The 18,490-nt window shown below is 43.6% G+C and overlaps 1 protein-coding gene across 3 annotated transcripts in view; it reads left to right on the forward strand.

The window, feature by feature from the left end:
• The window catches only part of CLIC5 (chloride intracellular channel 5), a 184,344-nt gene that overhangs the window by 142,479 nt on the left and 23,375 nt on the right, over positions 1-18,490 (forward strand). For all 3 annotated transcript variants that reach the window (XM_056563922.1, XM_056563923.1, XM_056563924.1), the window contains exon 4: positions 2,292-2,398. In XM_056563922.1, coding sequence (XP_056419897.1) covers positions 2,292-2,398 — 107 coding nt within the window. The remainder of the gene's footprint in view (positions 1-2,291; positions 2,399-18,490) is intronic.

Here is an 18,490-nt window from a genome sequence, read left to right on the forward strand (position 1 = left end):
AGGGGATTAGATTCGGTCCAGTAGTCAGGCTAGCTTTAGCGGGGATTGAGATTTTAACTCACTGTTTAGTTTTATGCTGAGGCCAGCAGACTTCTGGCCTAGCTTGTCATTGAAAGTTGCGCAGATCCATCCTGCTAGTCCGGCATCCACGAGAGCAGCAACCCAAGAGAGTGATAATTGGCTACAGCTCCCTTATATGGGCAGGGGCTGGACTTAAGCTCACTGGTCCATACAACTGCCAATCTTCTGTACAGAGAGTTATGGGTAAACATGTGACCCAAGGACCTCCAAAGGTCCTCCAACATACCATAGAGGAATTAACATGGTCACATGACCGAAGGTCCTGCGACGCAAACAAGGTAAGTAGACTAATATACGCTATATTAAATATACACATTATTAAATATATACATAATAGCATTACGAAATTAGAAAAGGAGGAGGCGACTAGGGGCTGTCCCACCTGGGGGACCCTACCTGAAGGTAGGAACTCTGACTTTGGGGACCACCATACAAGGGACGGTATGCAATACAGTACCGGGACACCACACATATATGTCTATTCATGGTCATAGGGGTCCTCAGACAGTCTTCGATGTACAATTTTTTTTGGCCCATTCTTGTTGTTTTTTTCTCCTGCATTCTGTAGTTCCAAAATATTTGGTAGCCACTTCTTGTACCAGTTTTCAAAATTGCTTATAACCTGGGGCTTAGCTCCTTTTAAGTACTGTACAATGTAGTGTCATTTATTGCGGCGTCATGAGTTCACCAGGGCAGGGGCTACTCTTTCTAAGGGCTTTCTGCTCTGGTTGAGGCTAGAATCAGATACAAGGGGGGGAAATATAACATTCTCAGTAGTCTTATATGCCTGCTTATTGATTTTGAGTAAAAACAAAAGGCAATAGTGAAGCTGTTTTGTAAAAAAACGCAGACTGTGAACTATGGTGTCTGAAAATGTTCGAACAATATAACCAGAAAGGCAAAGGGAGAGGAGGGAGCGTCCACCATTTGCTATTGTATTCTGATATTTTGCATTCGCATGAAGCCACACAATGCATTACCACTACAAATGTTTGGATAAGAAAATAAAAAAAATTCCAACTATAATACTGCTCCTATGTACAAGAATATAACTGTTATAATACTGCCTCCTATGTACAAGAATATAACTGTTATAATACTGCCTCCTATGTACAAGAATATAACTGTTATAATACTGCCTCCTATATACAAGAATATAACTACTATAATACTGCCCCTATGTATAAGAATATAACTACTATAATACTGCTCATATTTACAAGAATATAACTACTATAATACTGCCTCCTATATACAAGAATATAACTACTATAATACTGCTCCTATATTCAAGAATATAACTACTATAATACTGCTCCTATGTACAAGAATATAACTACTATAATACTGCTCCTATATACAAGAATATAACTACTATAATACTGCTCCTATATACAAGAATATAACTACTATAATACTGCTCCTATATACAAGAATATAACTACTATAATACTGCTCCTATATACAAGAATATAACTACTATAATACTACCTCCTATATACAAGAATATAACTACTATAATACTGCCTCCTATATACAAGAATATAACTACTATAATACTGCTCCTATATACAAGAATATAACTACTATAATACTGCTCCTATATACAAGAATATAACTACTATAATGCTGCCTCCTATATACAAGAATATAACTACTATAATACTGCTCCTATATACAAGAATATAACTACTATAATACTGCTCCTATATACAAGAATATAACTACTATAATACTACCTCCTATATACAAGAATATAACTACTATAATACTGCTCCTATATACAAGAATATAACTACTATAATACTGCCTCCTATATACAAGAATATAACTACTATAATACTGCTCCTATATACAAGAATATAACTACTATAATACTGCCTTCTATGTACAACAATAGCATTGCGGCTGCTCTATATCTTGGAAGAAATAGGTTTATAACTCGCCCAGTAACGAAACTGTTGCCTCTTTTTTTTGGGATGTGACAAAGTAGCAGGCATTTTTGGGTAGGGAAGGGGGGCATTGTCTCTCATTGCTGCACATTGTCTTACTTTCCCATCTCCATACATTGATTTATACATGAACATCTCTGTATAATACAGGTATTTAGTTTATCTGTGTATTAGCTTTGACTTTCTGTACTCTTATCATATTTTCTTCATCGTTATACTATTGGTATTGTTCTTTTAATTCTGTTCCTAATTCTCCAGATATCCTAAGCTTGCGGCAAAGCATCGCGAGTCAAACGCAGCTGGAATAGACATCTTCTCGAAATTCTCAGCGTACATCAAGAATACAAAGCATCAGGACAATGCAAGTGAGTGGAGCAGAGTTTAAAATGTAACGGTCATTAACAATAACTTTTCATATAATGTAAAAAATAACTTTATGTATATTTGTAATATACCTTGGTTAATATGTATATTTTTGTCCCTGTAGCTATTGCCCTTGTGTCTCTGTGAGTAGTCCAAATACAGGAAGTGAGGGCAGGACAAGCGGGGCTCTGTACACTGAGGACAAGCAGGGCTCTGTACACTGAGGACAAGCAGGGCTCTGTACACTGAGGACAAGCAGGGCTCTGTACACTGAGGACAAGCAGGGCTCTGTACACTGAGGACAAGCAGGGCTCTGTACACTGAGGACAAGCAGGTCTCTGTACACTGAGGACAGGCAGGGCTCTGTATACTGAGGACAGGCAGGGCTCTGTATACTGAGGACAGGCAGGGCTCTGTACACTGAGGACAAGCAGGGCTCTGTACACTGAGGACAAGCAGGGCTCTGTACACTGAGGACAAGCAGGGCTCTGTACACTGAGGACAAGCAGGGCTCTGTACACTGAGGACAAGCAGGGCTCTGTACACTGAGGACAAGCAGGGCTCTGTACACTGAGGACAAGCAGGGCTATGTACACTGAGGACAAGCAGGGCTATGTACACTGAGGACAAGCAGGGCTCTCTACACTGAGGACAAGCGGGGCTCTGTACACTGAGGACAAGCGGGTCTCTGTACACTGAGGACAAGCAGGGCTCTGTACACTGAGGACAAGCAGGGCTCTGTACACTGAGGACAAGCAGGGCTCTGTACACTGAGGACAAGCAGGGCTCTGTACACTGAGGACAAGCAGGGCTCTGTACACTGAGGACAAGCAGGGCTATGTACACTGAGGACAAGCAGGGCTCTCTACACTGAGGACAAGCGGGGCTCTGTACACTGAGGACAAGCAGGTCTCTGTATACTGAGGACAAGCAGGGCTCTGTATACTGAGGACAAGCAGGGCTCTGTATACTGAGGACAGGCAGGGCTCTGTACACTGAGGACAAGCAGGGCTCTGTAAATTGAGGACAAGCAGGGCTCTGTACGCTGAGGACAAGCAGGGCTCTGTACACTGAGGACAAGCGGGGCTCTGTACACCGAGGACAAGCGGGGCTCTGTACACCAAGGACAAGCAGGGCTCTGTACACTGAGGACAGGCAGGGCTCTGTACACTGAGGACAAGTAGGGCTCTGTACACTGAAGACAGGCAGGGCTCTGTACACTGAGGACAAGCAGGGCTCTGTACACTGAGGACAGGCAGGGCTCTGTACACCGAGGACAAGCAGGGCTCTGTACACTGAAGACAGGCAGGGCTCTGTACACTGAGGACAAGCAGGGCTCTGTACACTGAGGACAAGCAGGGCTCTGTACACTGAGGACAAGCAGGGCTCTGTACACTGAGGACAAGCGGGGCTCTGTACACTGAGGACAAGCGGGGCTCTGTACACTGAGGACAAGCGGGGCTCTGTACACTGAGGACAAGCAGGGCTCTGTACACTGAGGACAAGCAGGGCTCTGTACACTGAGGACAAGCAGGGCTCTGTACACTGAGAACAAGCAGGGCTCTGTAAATTGAGGACAAGCAGGGCTCTGTAAATTGAGGACAAGCAGGGCTCTGTAAATTGAGGACAAGCAGGGCTCTGTAAATTGAGAACAAGCAGGGGCTCTGTACACTGAGGACAAGCAGGGCTCTGTACACTGAGGACAAGCAGGGCTCTGTACACTGAGGACAAGCAGGGCTCTGTACATGGAGGACAAGCAGGGCTCTGTACACTGAGGACAAGCAGGGGCTCTGTACAGTGAGGACAAGCAGGGCTCTGTACAGTGAGGACAAGCAGGGCTCTGTATACTGAGGACAAGCAGGGCTCTGTACACTGAGGACAAGCAGGGCTCTGTACACTGAAGACAAGTAGGGCTCTGTACACTGAGGACAAGCAGGGCTCTGTACACTGAGGACCAGCAGGGCTCTGTACATTGAAGACAAGTAGGGCTCTGTACACTGAGGACAAGCAGGGCTCTGTACACTGAGGACCAGCAGGGCTCTGTACATTGAAGACAAGCAGGGCTATGTACACTGAGAACAAGCAGGGCTCTGTACACTGAGGACAGGCAGGGCTCTGTGCAGTAAGGACAACCAAACCAATGGGGCCTCTGTCCATCCATTCTTATGATTGGAGAGGGTCCCAGTGGTCAGATTTATCACTTGTATAATTCATACTATTTAGGAACTATATGGGGATATCAAGTGGATTGATTGTGAGGACAAGCAGGGCTCTGTACACTGAGGACAAGCAGGGCTCTGTACACTGAGAACAAGCAGGGCTCTGTAAATTGAGGACAAGCAGGGCTCTGTAAATTGAGGACAAGCAGGGCTCTGTAAATTGAGGACAAGCAGGGCTCTGTAAATTGAGAACAAGCAGGGGCTCTGTACACTGAGGACAAGCAGGGCTCCGTACACTGAGGACAAGCAGGGCTCTGTACACTGAGGACAAGCAGGGCTCTGTACACTGAGGACAAGCAGGGCTCTGTACACGGAGGACAAGCAGGGCTCTGTACACTGAGGACAAGCAGGGGCTCTGTACAGTGAGGACAAGCAGGGCTCTGTACAGTGAGGACAAGCAGGGCTCTGTACAGTGAGGACAAGCAGGGCTCTGTACACTGAGGACAAGCAGGGCTCTGTACACTGAAGACAAGCAGGGCTCTGTACACTGAGGACAAGAAGGGCTCTGTACACTGAGGACCAGCAGGGCTCTGTACATTGAAGACAAGCAGGGCTATGTACACTGAGAACAAGCAGGGCTCTGTACACTGAGGACAGGCAGGGCTCTGTGCAGTAAGGACAACCAAACCAATGGGGCCTCTGTCCATCCATTCTTATGATTGGAGAGGGTCCCAGTGGTCAGATTTATCACTTGTATAATTCATACTATTTAGGAACTATATGGGGATATCAAGTGGATTGATTGTGCAGTATTATGTTGTCACCCCATGGTGGTCTGGCAGTATTATGTAGACTGACTGAAAATGGATTTAGCTACTTTAAGTGTCTGGTTTAATAAAAAAAAAAAAAAATATATATATATATAGGTCATTGTTTTCCAACCAGGGTGTCTCCAGCTGTTGCAAAACTACAACTCCCAGCATGCCCAGACAGCCAAAGGCTGTCTGGGCATGCTGGGAGTTGTAGTTTTGCAACAGCTGGAGACACCCTGGTTGGAAAATCACTGCTATAGGTGAATGTCTTGAGATGGTGTGTATCATTTTTGACATTTTTGTATGGCAGCCATGAAGTGTTGCAAATAAGAAAAAGGTGTCAAATACCAAGTGCACATCACGATATGTGGCCTATGGCAGTATTATTATGGCAGTATTATTTTGGCACTATATGGCGGTATGGCAGCATGCTGAGGGCCATCAAATCAAGAAATTCTCGCTGCAGCAGAGTCCCATTGATTTTAATAGGATTCTGCCGCACTGTGCATGCGGAGGGAACATCTGCCGCGGAAATCCCGATTCCAGCATTGGCTGAAAAATAGACATGTTTATTCTTTCTCCGTAGTCTGCTCGGAAATGTATTGCGGTCTATAAAATAATGGCGGACATATCGGGCAGGCATTTTCCATCATGTGAACATGGCCACGGCGAAAAATTTGCAGAATGTCCACCCGGAAAACACATGCAAATTTACATGAACCATCTGTCACAGAGATTCCACTGTGTGCACGGTGCAGCAGAATCCCATCGAAAAGAATAGGACTCTGCCGGAACGGAATTTACAAGTGGAATTTTGCCGGCGGATTCCGCCAAGTGAACAAGGCCTTATATGTCCTCTATTCATGACTTATTTCCAGCTTTATACTTAAAGGGGTTCTCCCCCATAAGGTGATTTTAGTATGTACCTGGCAGACAGTAATGGACATGCTTAGGAAGGATCTGCGCTTGTCTTGGGGCTAAATGGCTAAGTTGTCAGATCACCATAACACTGTGGCTAGCTTTCTGTGAACTGGTATTTCCTGTTTGAGTTTTCGTTTTTGACTACAAATCCCATAATTCCATTTTCCTCCCTCCCACACATCAGCCACCCCACCCATTGAAACATAAATGAGCTGCATATATTCAAAAGACCTGCGGTTTTCAATCAGGATGCCTACAGCTGTTGCATTAGTTGCAGATTGATCTCTCTCCCACCAAGCGACCCCTCCACCCATTGAAGCAGACAGGCTCCCTGTCATCAGCTGACTAGTGATGTCAGGTCTCGGCCGCATTGCAACCTGGGAAAAATCTGAGACAACAGTCATTTTGTATGCTGGTAAAAATAAATATTGGGGTGAAAATCACAGAAGAATTGTGAGAAAACCGTCACATACAGGTACAGACACTATATTATGTACTACACTAACTTTACAGCCCCTGTAGCATAGTCTTTAATAATTGTTTATTTTATTAAATTAATTTATATATATATATATATATATATATATATATATATATATAAATAATAATTTAATAATTAAAAAATAAATACAAAAATAATAATTTAATAATTGCAATAAAAAAAAACAAAAAAAAAACTGAGTGTGTGAATCCAGCCCTAGGCAAATTTCACCGCCCCGTACGGGGCGGTGAAATTTGCCTAGGGCTGTGTTCACACATTCAGTTTTTTTTTTCCACAGGGTGTTGGCAGCGCATATGTTATTAAGAAGGATGATCGCTTGTTTTCCATGTAACGGGACGTATCACACTGGAAAATAAGCCTTATGGGGAATTTGATTTTCCCAATATGTCGCGCTCCGCCCTTTCCTCAGGCAGAGTCTCTATCTTTTCCAGTTGCGCTGGCGGCCGGAGAGATGGCCCTGCCTGTTTTTTGGGATGAGACTTTTAGGAAATATTAGAAGAATGTTGAAAGAAAAGTTCTGGGTGAGGCCAGAGAGGGTAAAACATATGTATAAATTCCCCCATGTACACAGACAGGAAGTTAAACTGTTGCCCATAGCAACAAGATTTCAATGTGAAGTTAAGCGTAGTGATCTGCTTGGTTGCTATGGGCAACTGCTTAGCTTGTTATCTCCGTGCTGGGAGTTTTTATCCGATTGGAGCTGTCCCAATTCTCATAGCAACCAATCGGAATGCGAGTTGCAGTTTTCTAGTGTAGGCCAGAAATGGAGAGCTGAACAGTGATTGGTTGCTATTGGCAACATAGGTACAAAAGGCCTAAAACGAAGGCCTTAGATATGTTGCGTATTTACTATGCAGCGATAAACTGCGCCAATGCGCTCTGACCCAGTTTATGCCGATTGAACCCGCTTTGGGCATCCATCATGTGAATGTGTGGCGCAGTTTCTGGCTGCATAGGAAAGAGGAGTAAGTATCCCCTGCTTGAATATCTATCTGCCTGTCTATCTATCTATCTATCTATCTTTCTCATACCTCTATCATATCTATCTATCTATCTCATATCTATCTATCTATCTATCTATCTATCAATCACATATCATATCTCTATTGTATCTATCTATCTCATATCTATCTATCTATCTCATATCTATATATCTATCTATCATATCTCTATTGTATCTATCTATCTATCTATCTATCTCATATCTATCTATCTCATATCTATCTATCTATCTATCTCATATCTATATATCTATCTATCATATCTCTATTGTATCTATCTATCTATCTATCTCATATCTATCTATCTATGTCATATCTATCTATCTATCTCATATCTATCTATCTATCTATCTATCTATCTATCTCATATCTATCCCTCTATCTCATATCTATCTATCTATCTATCTATCTATCTCATATCTATCTATCTATCTATCTATCTATCTATCTATCTATCTATCTATCTATCTATCTATCTATCTATCTCATATCTATCTATCTCATATCTATCTATCTCATATCTATCTATCTATCTATCTATCTATCTATCTATCTCATATCTATCTATCTATCTCATATCTATCTCTCCCATATCTATCTATCTCATATCTATCTATCTATCTATCTCATATCTATCTCTCCCATATCTATCTATCTCATATCTATCTATCTCATATCTATCTATCTCATATCTATCTATCTTATAGCTATCTATCTCATATCTCAGCGGTTCTCAACATTTTTCACGACTGTACCCCCAAAGGGTGAAAGTATGTCCGCGGATACCCCTCGTGCAGACAAAATAAGTAATAAAAGTGCTTAATTTCATAATGGCATGTGCTTACCTTTCTAATACGATACTTAATCCCCTTGTGCCATTATTCACCCTATCTATGTATCTCTCTCATATCTATCTATGTATCTATCTCTATATCTATCTCATATCTATCATCTATCTATCTCATATCTATCTATCTATCTCATATCTATCTATCTATCTATCTCATATCTATCTATCTCATATCTATCTATCTATCTCTCTATACATATCTATCTCGCTCTCTATATACATACACATAGAAAAATATTATATATATATATATATATATATATATATATATATATATATATATATGTATATATAAAACAACATGACCCTATGTTTGACATACTGAAAGTTAAAGCCAAAAAGTTAAACAGATTTGTAATTGACTTCTATTAAAGAATCTTAATCCTTCCAGTACTTATCAGCTGCTGTATGCTCCACAGGAAGTTCTTTTCTTTTTGAATTTCCTTTCTGTCTAACCGCAATGCTTTCTGCTGACACCTCTGTCCATTTTAGGAACTGTCCAGAGTAGGAGGAAATCCTCATAGCAAACCTCTCCTGCTCTGGAAAGTTCCTGACATGAACAGAGGTGTCAGTAGAGAGCATTGTGGTCAGACAGAAAGGAAATTCTAAAAGTAAAGGACTTCCTGTGGAGCATACAGAAGCTGATAAGTACTGGAAGGATTACGATTTTTAAATAGAAGTAATTCACAAATCTGTTTAACTTTCTGTCATCAGTCGATTTAAAAATTCTTTTTTCCAGTGGAGTGCCCCTTTAAAGGGTTAACACGGGGGAAAAATAGAAGGGACAGTAACTAAAGGCTTAACCTATGAGCCAGAGCCTGTATTATTCCCTTCCTCAATCAGTGTGCCTCCAGCTGTTGCGAAACTACAACTCCAAAAGACTGTCCAGGCATGCTGGGAGTATTGCAACAGCTGGAGGCACCCTGTTTGGGAAACACTGGGCTTTATTTAGCAAGTTGTCACAAATTTATCATTAGGTATGTATTAGGTTTGCTAAAGTTCTCCTCCCCCCCCCTCCCTTTTCTTATAAAATTTAATACTATTATTGATAACTCTCCCCAAATTATTTTCAGGCCGCCATATCTCATTGGCAGCAATAAATACATTTGCAGCTAGCTCCCTCTAGTGGCAGCTGGTGGCAGTATTTAAAAACTTGGTTGTTCTTCTTGGAGTCCTGGAGATTTTATGATCTCTTTTTTGCAGGCTCCTGGGAGAAAGTATGGGTTTCCCAACCAGGGTGCCTCCAGCTGTTGCAAAACTACAACTCCCAGCAGGCCCGGACAGCCAAAGGCTGTCCGGGCCTGCTGGGAGTTGTAGTTTTTCAACAGCTGTAGGCATCCTGGTTGGGAAACACTGTCTTTTAACCAGACATGGGGCTGCTCAGTAGTTTGGAAAAGCTGGGGGACAACACCATTAAAGGGGTACTCCGGCCCTTATACATCTTATCCCCTATCCAAAGGAGAGGGGATAAGATGTTTGATCGCGGGGGTCCCGCCGTTGGGGAACCCCGCAGTCTGTCATTGCGCACCCACCTTTGCGAGCTCTCCGCAGCGCTGGAGGCTCCGAGTGTGCAGCGTGATGACCACAGGGCTGGAGTATCGTGAAGTCACGACTCCGCTCCTGTGCCGTCATGCCCCGCCCCCTCAATGCAAGTCTATGGGAGGGGACGTGACGGCGCGGACCCCCGCGATCAGACATCTTATCCCCTATCCTTTGGATAGGGGATAAGATGTATCAGGGCCGGAGTACCCCTTTAACCCCTTAAGGACTCAGCGTTTTTCCGTATTTGTATTTTAATTTTTTACTCATCACCGTCTAAAAATCATAACGCTTTAATTTTGCACATAAAATTCCATATTATGGCTTATTTTTTGCGTCACCAATTCTACTTTGCAGTGATATTAGTCATTTTACCCAAATATCCATGGCGAAAAATTTATACTTTAAAAATTCTCATCTTCTGACCCCTATAACTTTTTAAATTTTCCACGTAGGGGGCGGTATGAGGGCTCATTTTTTGCACCGTGTTCTGAAGATTTTATCGGTACCATTTTTGTATTGATTGGACTTTTTGATCACTTTTTATTCATTTTTTCATGATATAAAAAGTGACAAAAAATACGCTATTTTGGACTTTTGAATTTTTTTGCGCGTACGCCATTGACTTTGCGGTTAAATTAACGATATATTTTTATAGTTCGGACATTTCCGCACGCGGCGATACCACATATGTTTGTTTTTATTTACACTGTTTTTTTTTTTTTAAGGGAAAAGGGGGGTAATTCAAACTTTTATTAGGGAAAGGGGTTAATTGACCTTCATTAACTTTTTTTTTTCCCCCTTTTTTTTGCAGTGTTATAGGTCCCATAGGGACCTATAACACTGCACACACTGATCTTTTACACTGATCCCTGCAAAGCCATAGCAAGGTAAGGGGATCTCCACTCATGTCCTAGCTGATCGGGACATCACGATTTTATCGCGATAGTCCTGATTAGCCCGACTGAGCTGCTGGTAAGCTTTTATGTTCATTTTAAATGCGGCGATCAACTTTGATCGCCGCGTCTAAAAGGTTAATTGCGCTCCGCACAACGTTCGGTCCCGGCTGCAATAAGCCGCCGGTACCGACCCGGTATGATGCGGGGTCACGGCCTGATTTTTAAACGCCCTGCGTCCTTAAGAGTTTTTTTTATTTTATTTATTTTGGTAAATCGACTGGTGCCAGAAAGTTAAACAGATTTGTAAATGTCTTAATCTTAATCCTTCCAGTACTTATTAGCTGCTAAATACTACAAAGGAAATTATTTTCTTTTTGGAACACAGAGCTCTCTGCTGACATAACGAGCACAGTGCTCTCTGCTGACCTCTGCTGTCCATTTTAGGAACTGTCCAGAGCAGCATATGTTTGCTATGGGGATTTTCTCCTACTCTGAACAGTTCCTACAATGGACAGAGGTGTCAGCAGAGAGCACTGTGCTCGTGATGTCAGCAGAGAGCTCTGTGTTCCAAAAAGAAAATAATTTCCTCTGTAGTATTCAGCGGCTAATAAGTACTGGAAGGATCAAGAATTTTTAATAGAAGAAATTTACAAATCTGTTTTACTTTCTGGCACCAGCTGATTTAAAAAAAAAAAAAAAAAAATGAGCCGACCGGACCGAACGTTTCACTCTGGCCGGCTCATTGAAATGAATTACATACGGGAGCGCATACGAAGGCATACGGGAGCGCGATGTTTTAGCTCCCCCCTGCCGTATGCGCTCCCGTATGGGAGAAAACGTAGTGTGAACCCACCCTTAGGCTGGGTTCACATCACGTTTTTGCCATACTGTTTTCAATCTGTTTTTCAAAAGAAAACCGTATGGCAAAAAAACTGATGGAACAGTATGGAAAAAAGTAAACCGTATGCCTTTTTAAACAGTATACTGTTTTTAAAAGTGCATACAGTTCCGTCTGTTTTTATAGAAAAAAAAAACATACTTTTTTGAAAATTTTGTCAATTTTTTCCACGATTTTGTCTCCGGTTTAAAAACCGTACTGCAACCGCATACGTTTTTTTCAAACACGGACGTCAATGGGAAACGCACATGTATACGGTTCCATACTGGAAAAACGTATACGTTTTTACTTTGCACATGCGCGTTCACATCCTAAAGTCCCAACCTAAGACCCCTCCCATTAAAAATGGACAAAATTTTCAAAAACTTATGGTTTTTTTTTTCTATAAAAACTGACGGAACTGTATGCACTTTTAAAAACAGTATACTGTTTAAAAACGCATACGGTTTACTTTTTTACATACTGTTCCATCCGTTTTTTTGCCATACGGTTTTCTTTAGAAAAATGCATTGAAAACAGTATGGCAAAAACGTAGTGTGAACCCAGCCTAAGCTGCTCCTTTGGACACCAGGTGGGGGCGACTCCGTGTTACTTTTTTTTAGGACACTTTGTGTACTGTACAGGACCCTGAAGAAGCTCCTGTCCTCTACATAGACCAGTGTTTCCCAAGCAGGGTGCCCCCAGATGTTGCAAAACTACAACTCCCATCATGCCCGAACAGCCTTTGGCTGTAATGGAAACTGAAAATCAGCCTTCCGGTCCCTCCGTACATATCTCAGATACCATGACTATACCTGGGGGGGTGTTTCTCAGGCAGAAATAATCCCTAATCAGGAAGTTGTTACTGACTAATTTGTGGAGTTTGATGAGGATGATGGTCCTGAGGAAGGCTCTCAAGGTAGAAAGAAAAGGTTTACATTGTATTGTGGTGGAGGTAGCGTGTTTTTTATTTTTATATATATATATATATATATTTTTTAATAACCTGTAAAGGGCACTTTGATTACCTGTATGTTCTCCGCTGCGCCCGCTGTCATTCTATAAAGTTCTATCAAATAAAATACTTAGAAAAAAAAAAAAAATGTAAATATATAATGGAAAACAATTGAAGTGTCTAGTTTTTATTATTATTATTATTTATTATTATTATTATTATTTTTTTTTTATATATATTTTTTTATTCTACTTTAAACAAAAAATCAGCCATGTATACTACCATGTTTCTCCGAAAATAAGACCGGGTCTTATATTAATTTTAGTCACAAAAAACACACTAGGGCTTATTTTCTGGGAAGGGCTTATTTATTTACTGCTATACAGCCCCCCATCCTCCCACAGCCCCCCATCCTCCACACTGCTATACAGCCCCCCATCCTCCCACAGCCCCCCATCCTCCACACTGCTATACAGCCCCCCCATCCTCCCACAGCCCCCCATCCTCCTCACTGCTATACAGCCCCCCCATCCTTCCACAGCCCCCCATCCTCCACACTCCTGCAGCCCCCCCCATCCTCCCACAGCCCCCCATCCTCCACACTGCTATACAGCCCCCCCATCCTCCCACAGCCCCCCATCCTCCACACTGCTATACAGCCCCCCCCCCATCCTCCCACAGCCCCCCATCCTCCACACTGCTATACAGCCCCCCCATCCTTCCACAGCCCCCCATCCTCCACACTCCCGCAGCCCCCCCATCCTCCACACTCCCGCAGCCCCCCCATCCTCCACACTCCCGCAGCCCACCCATCCTCCACACTCCTGCAGCCCCCCCATCCTCCACACTCCTGCAGCCCCCCCATCCTCCACACTGCTACATTACTGGTGGCCGCGGTTCGGATCTGGACCGCGGTCCACCAGTTGAGTACCCCTGGTCCTAGGTCTTATTTTCAGGGTAGGCCTTATATTGCAGCCCACCCCGATAATCCAGCTAGGGCTTATTTTCGGGGTAGGGTGTATTTTCGGGGGAAACACATGTACTCACATCACAAAGAAAATGGAAAAAAAAATGCTTGTTCTATTTTTTTTTTTTTTTTTTTTTACACCTACACCAAGTGACCCTAGTCATTTTGCAACAGGTTAGAACAGACGGGCGGGAAAGCTTCAAACCCCGAAAATGGGGTCTGGAAAGTTGATAAATCAGTGTGAAAATGTCAGATTTGTCGGGAACCCCCCCCCCCCCTTTTTAGGGGAAATGGTGTCGCATGATGTCTGCGACATGTCGCAAAGATCGTACGACAGAAAAAAAAGTAAAAAAAAAAACCAACAAAACCAGTGGGGTTTACAATAGTAAATCAGGGCCATAATGTCTTGAAATGTAATAGCTGTATCAGTCATAACGGCTATAACAATGGTCTCCAACCTGCGGACCTCCAGATGTTGCAAAACTACAACTCCCAGCATGCCCGGACAGCCGTTGGCTGTCCGGGCATGCTGGGAGTTGTAGTTTTGCAACATCTGGAGGTCCGCAGGTTGAAGACCACTGGTCTATAACATCATAGTCTGGCTGCATGCATGAGTCTGAACACTAGGGGGCAGGAGAGTTCCACCAGTGACAGCAGGACAATGGGATATTTAGTGTCTATATAGTTGTGCGGATCGGTCTGTAAGGTCGTCTCTATCATGTTTCTTTTTATTCTGCGGTTCTGGATTAATGGACACGATATTAGGTCACCGTTGGCCTGTGTGTAAAAGAAAGCCTCCGTACATTAAGCAGCCCTTCAGAGAACTATAATTCCCAGCATGCCTTCGCAAGGCAACATTGTATATGCTTCCAGACGTGTGACAGTGCCATTGTCAATATCTCTACTTGCTGTCAGTGATAAAGGTGAACGCCAACATAGCATTGTTGGAGACTAGAGATGAGCGAACTTACAGTAAATTCGATTCGTCACGAACTTCTCGGCTCGGCGGTTGCTGACTTTTCCTGCATGAATTAGTTCAGCTTTCCAGTGCTCCGGTGGGCTGGAAAAGGTGGATATAGTCCTAGGAAAGAGTCTCCTAGGACTGTATCCACCTTTTCCAGCCCACGGGAGCACCTGAAAGCTGAACTAATTTATGTAGGATAAGTCATCAACTGCTGAGCGGAGAAGTTCGTGACAAATCGAATTTACTGTAAGTTCGCTCATCTCTAATTATATTGAAGTACATTGTTTTTTACAGTTGACAAAAAGGAGAGGTTCGTTATCACGTCAAAATCATCATGTTATATTTTGATTGGTTATTTGAGTATTGTGTTGGTATATATTAGCATTTTAAGCATTCATTTGTTTCGTAACCATAGGTCACTTATGTTGCCATTTCCCTATTCCACCAAAAAATTCCGGTTGTCTCCGTCCTTCTGCACATAGATTGTCAGAACTGGATAGATGTTTAAAGGGCTACTCTGCCCCTAGACATATTACCCCTATCCAAAGGATAGGGGATAAGATGTCTTATCACGGGGGGTCCCGCCGCTGGGGACCCCCACGATCTCCCTGCTCCACCCGGCATTCGTTTAGAGCTTCGGGTGCAGTGCCGGAGGCTGGTGACGTCACGGCCACGCCCCCTCAATGGACGTCACGCCCCCTCCCAAAGACTTGATTGAGCGGGCGTGGCCATGACGTCACCAGCCTCCGCCCCGCATCACCAGTCATCCGGCACGGAGCGAAGTTCTCTCCCATGCATTGGATGTCTGGTGTGCCGCAACCGAGATCGCAGGAGTCCCCAGCAGTGGGACCCCTGTGATCAGACGTCTTGTCCCCTATCCTTTGATAGGGGATAAGATGTCTAGGGGCGGAGTACCCCTTTAATTCTTTGCCATAGCCCCATTGGTATATCCTGTATGTACATAGTATTCTGTATTGTTTTAGGGATATAGGGGGAGATTTATCAAAACCCGTCCAGAGGAAAAGTAGCTGAGTTGCCCATAGCAACCAATCAGATCGCTTCTTTCATTCTTCACAGGCCTAAAGGTGCTGAGTTGCCCATAGCAACCAATCAGATTGTTTCTTTCATTTTTCAGAGGCCTAAAGGTGCTGAGTTGCCCATAGCAACCAATCAGATCGTTTCTTTCATTTTTCACAGGCCTAAAGTTGCTGAGTTGCCCATAGCAACCAATCAGATCGCTTCTTTCATTCTTCACAGGCCTAAAGTTGCTGAGTTGCCCATAGCAACCAATCAGATCGTTTCTTTCATTTTTCACAGGCCTAAAGTTGCTGAGTTGCCCATAGCAACCAATCAGATCGCTTCTTTCATTTTTCACAGGCCTAAAGTTGTTGAGTTGCCCATAGCAACCAATCAGATTGTTTCTTTCATTTTTCAGAGGCCTAAAGGTGCTGAGTTGCCCATAGCAACCAATCAGATCGTTTCTTTCATTTTTCACAGGCCTAAAGTTGCTGAGTTGCCCATAGCAACCAATCAGATCGCTTCTTTCATTCTTCACAGGCCTAAAGTTGCTGAGTTGCCCATAGCAACCAATCAGATCGTTTCTTTCATTTTTCACAGGCCTAAAGTTGCTGAGTTGCCCATAGCAACCAATCAGATCGCTTCTTTAATTCTTCACAGGCCTAAAGTTGCTGAGTTGCCCATAGCAACCAATCAGATCGCTTCTTTCATTTTTCAGAGGCCTAAAGGCCTCTGAAAAATGAAAGAAGCGATCTGATTGGTTGCTATGGGCAGCTCAGCAACTTTTCCTCTGGACAGGTTTTGATAAATCTCCCCTATAATGTTTGGCCGGAGGCAGCACATACAGGGTTACAGTTCTCTATGATCTGTCCTCCTGGGGAGGGTTTGGTCATCAGCGCTCCGCAGGCTTTCTTATAATCGGGCAGCTGTCACATGTTATCGCCGCAGATGTGAATGGATGAACACTGGCACTCGCTTGGCTGTGGGTCAATGGCTTTGACTTGATTTCTGCCTTGGATTGAATGTGTCTCTTCTGGCTCTGGAAAGAAAGCATCGTGCAAGCTCACATTTTTCTGGCTGCAGCGTTACATTCTGATAGGCGTTTTGTCAATGTTTATATAGCTCAGACAGTTAATCCTATTCCCCAGCAAGAAGTTCACGTTCCTGACGCTGGGTCTGGTACCCTAATCTGCCCATAAGAACATGTGGAAAATAGTACATAGAAATACCACTGACCTCAGGGGACCCCATGGAGGAGCGAAAAGCACTACCCTACCTGGACCCTCGCTGTGCGCTGTACAGGGCCCGAATCACTCATATTTCATGGAGTCATCTGCAGGACATTGCAATCTCAATAGATCTCTAGTACTATATATATTTAATTCTATAGTCTCTATGGTTTCTATTAGGGATCAACCGATATCGATTTTTTTAGGGCCGATACTGATAATCTCTGGAGGTTAAGGCCGATAGCTGATAACTTATACCGATATTCCAGTATAAGTTATCAGCTATTTCTCCCCCCCCCCCACCCCGGCGACGCCGCTGCAGATCATTGATTTAAAGCGGTCGCTTTAAATCAATGAACTGCAGCAGCTTTTTGCGGTGCCAGAGGCCGCCGCCGCCACCACCCGCTTCTCTCCCCCTGCCTGCCCGGCTTCTCTCCCCCTGCCTGTCCACCGCTGCCCCTCCCCCCCCCCTCTACCTATCCTCTGCCCAGAGACTGCCGCCGCCCGCTTCTCTCCCCCTGCCGATCCTTAGTCCGACCACGGCCGCTGCCCCATTGCCTCCCCCATCCCCGGTTTTATAATTACCTGTTCCCGGGGTCCGCGCTACTTCTGGCTCCAGCGGCGTCCTGAGCTGTCACTGTGCGTACTGACGGTGACGTCGCGTTGAGGACGTCACTCGTCATTGCGCAGCGCACAGCGTAATGCAGGACGCTGCAGGAGCCAGAAGTAGCGCGGACCCCGGGCCCCAGGAACAGGTAATTATAAAACCAGGGATGGGGAGGCAATGGGGCAGCGGTGGCGGCGGTCTCTGGCCAGGGCGGTGCAGTGGGGGGGTGCGGTGCAGTGGGGGCGGTGGGGGGTGGTGCCGGTTGTGGGGCATTATCGGCTTATCTGCAAGGCAATTGCCGATACCGATAATGTCCAAAATCGTGAATATCGCCCAATAATATCGGCCAAACCGATAATCGGTCGATCCCTAGTTTCTATATCTCTAGTACTATAATATATATATATATATATATATATATATATATATATATATATATATATATTTCTATGGTCTCTATAGTTTCTATATCTCTAGTACTATATATATTTAATTCTTGTGCATCACTATTATAGTATGATGTTTCTAGAAGTAGTTTTGTTTTTTGGTTGTACCGTACATAGGGACCTATAACACTGCACACACTGATCTTTTACATTGATCACTGGTTTCTCATAAGAAACTACTGATCGATGATTCTGCTGCTTGACTGCTCATGCCTGGATCTCAGGTACGTAAATGAAACTCCATTGTAATTGTCATTTTAGGAAACTCTTGACATGTCATAGAAAAAGATCAAAAGTTTATTGGTGGGGGCCTCTGTGCCCTATTTTACACCCTATTAGGGAGTTAATA

Source organism: Hyla sarda, chromosome 3 (assembly GCF_029499605.1).
Source record: "Hyla sarda isolate aHylSar1 chromosome 3, aHylSar1.hap1, whole genome shotgun sequence".
Taxonomy (NCBI): domain Eukaryota; kingdom Metazoa; phylum Chordata; class Amphibia; order Anura; family Hylidae; genus Hyla; species Hyla sarda.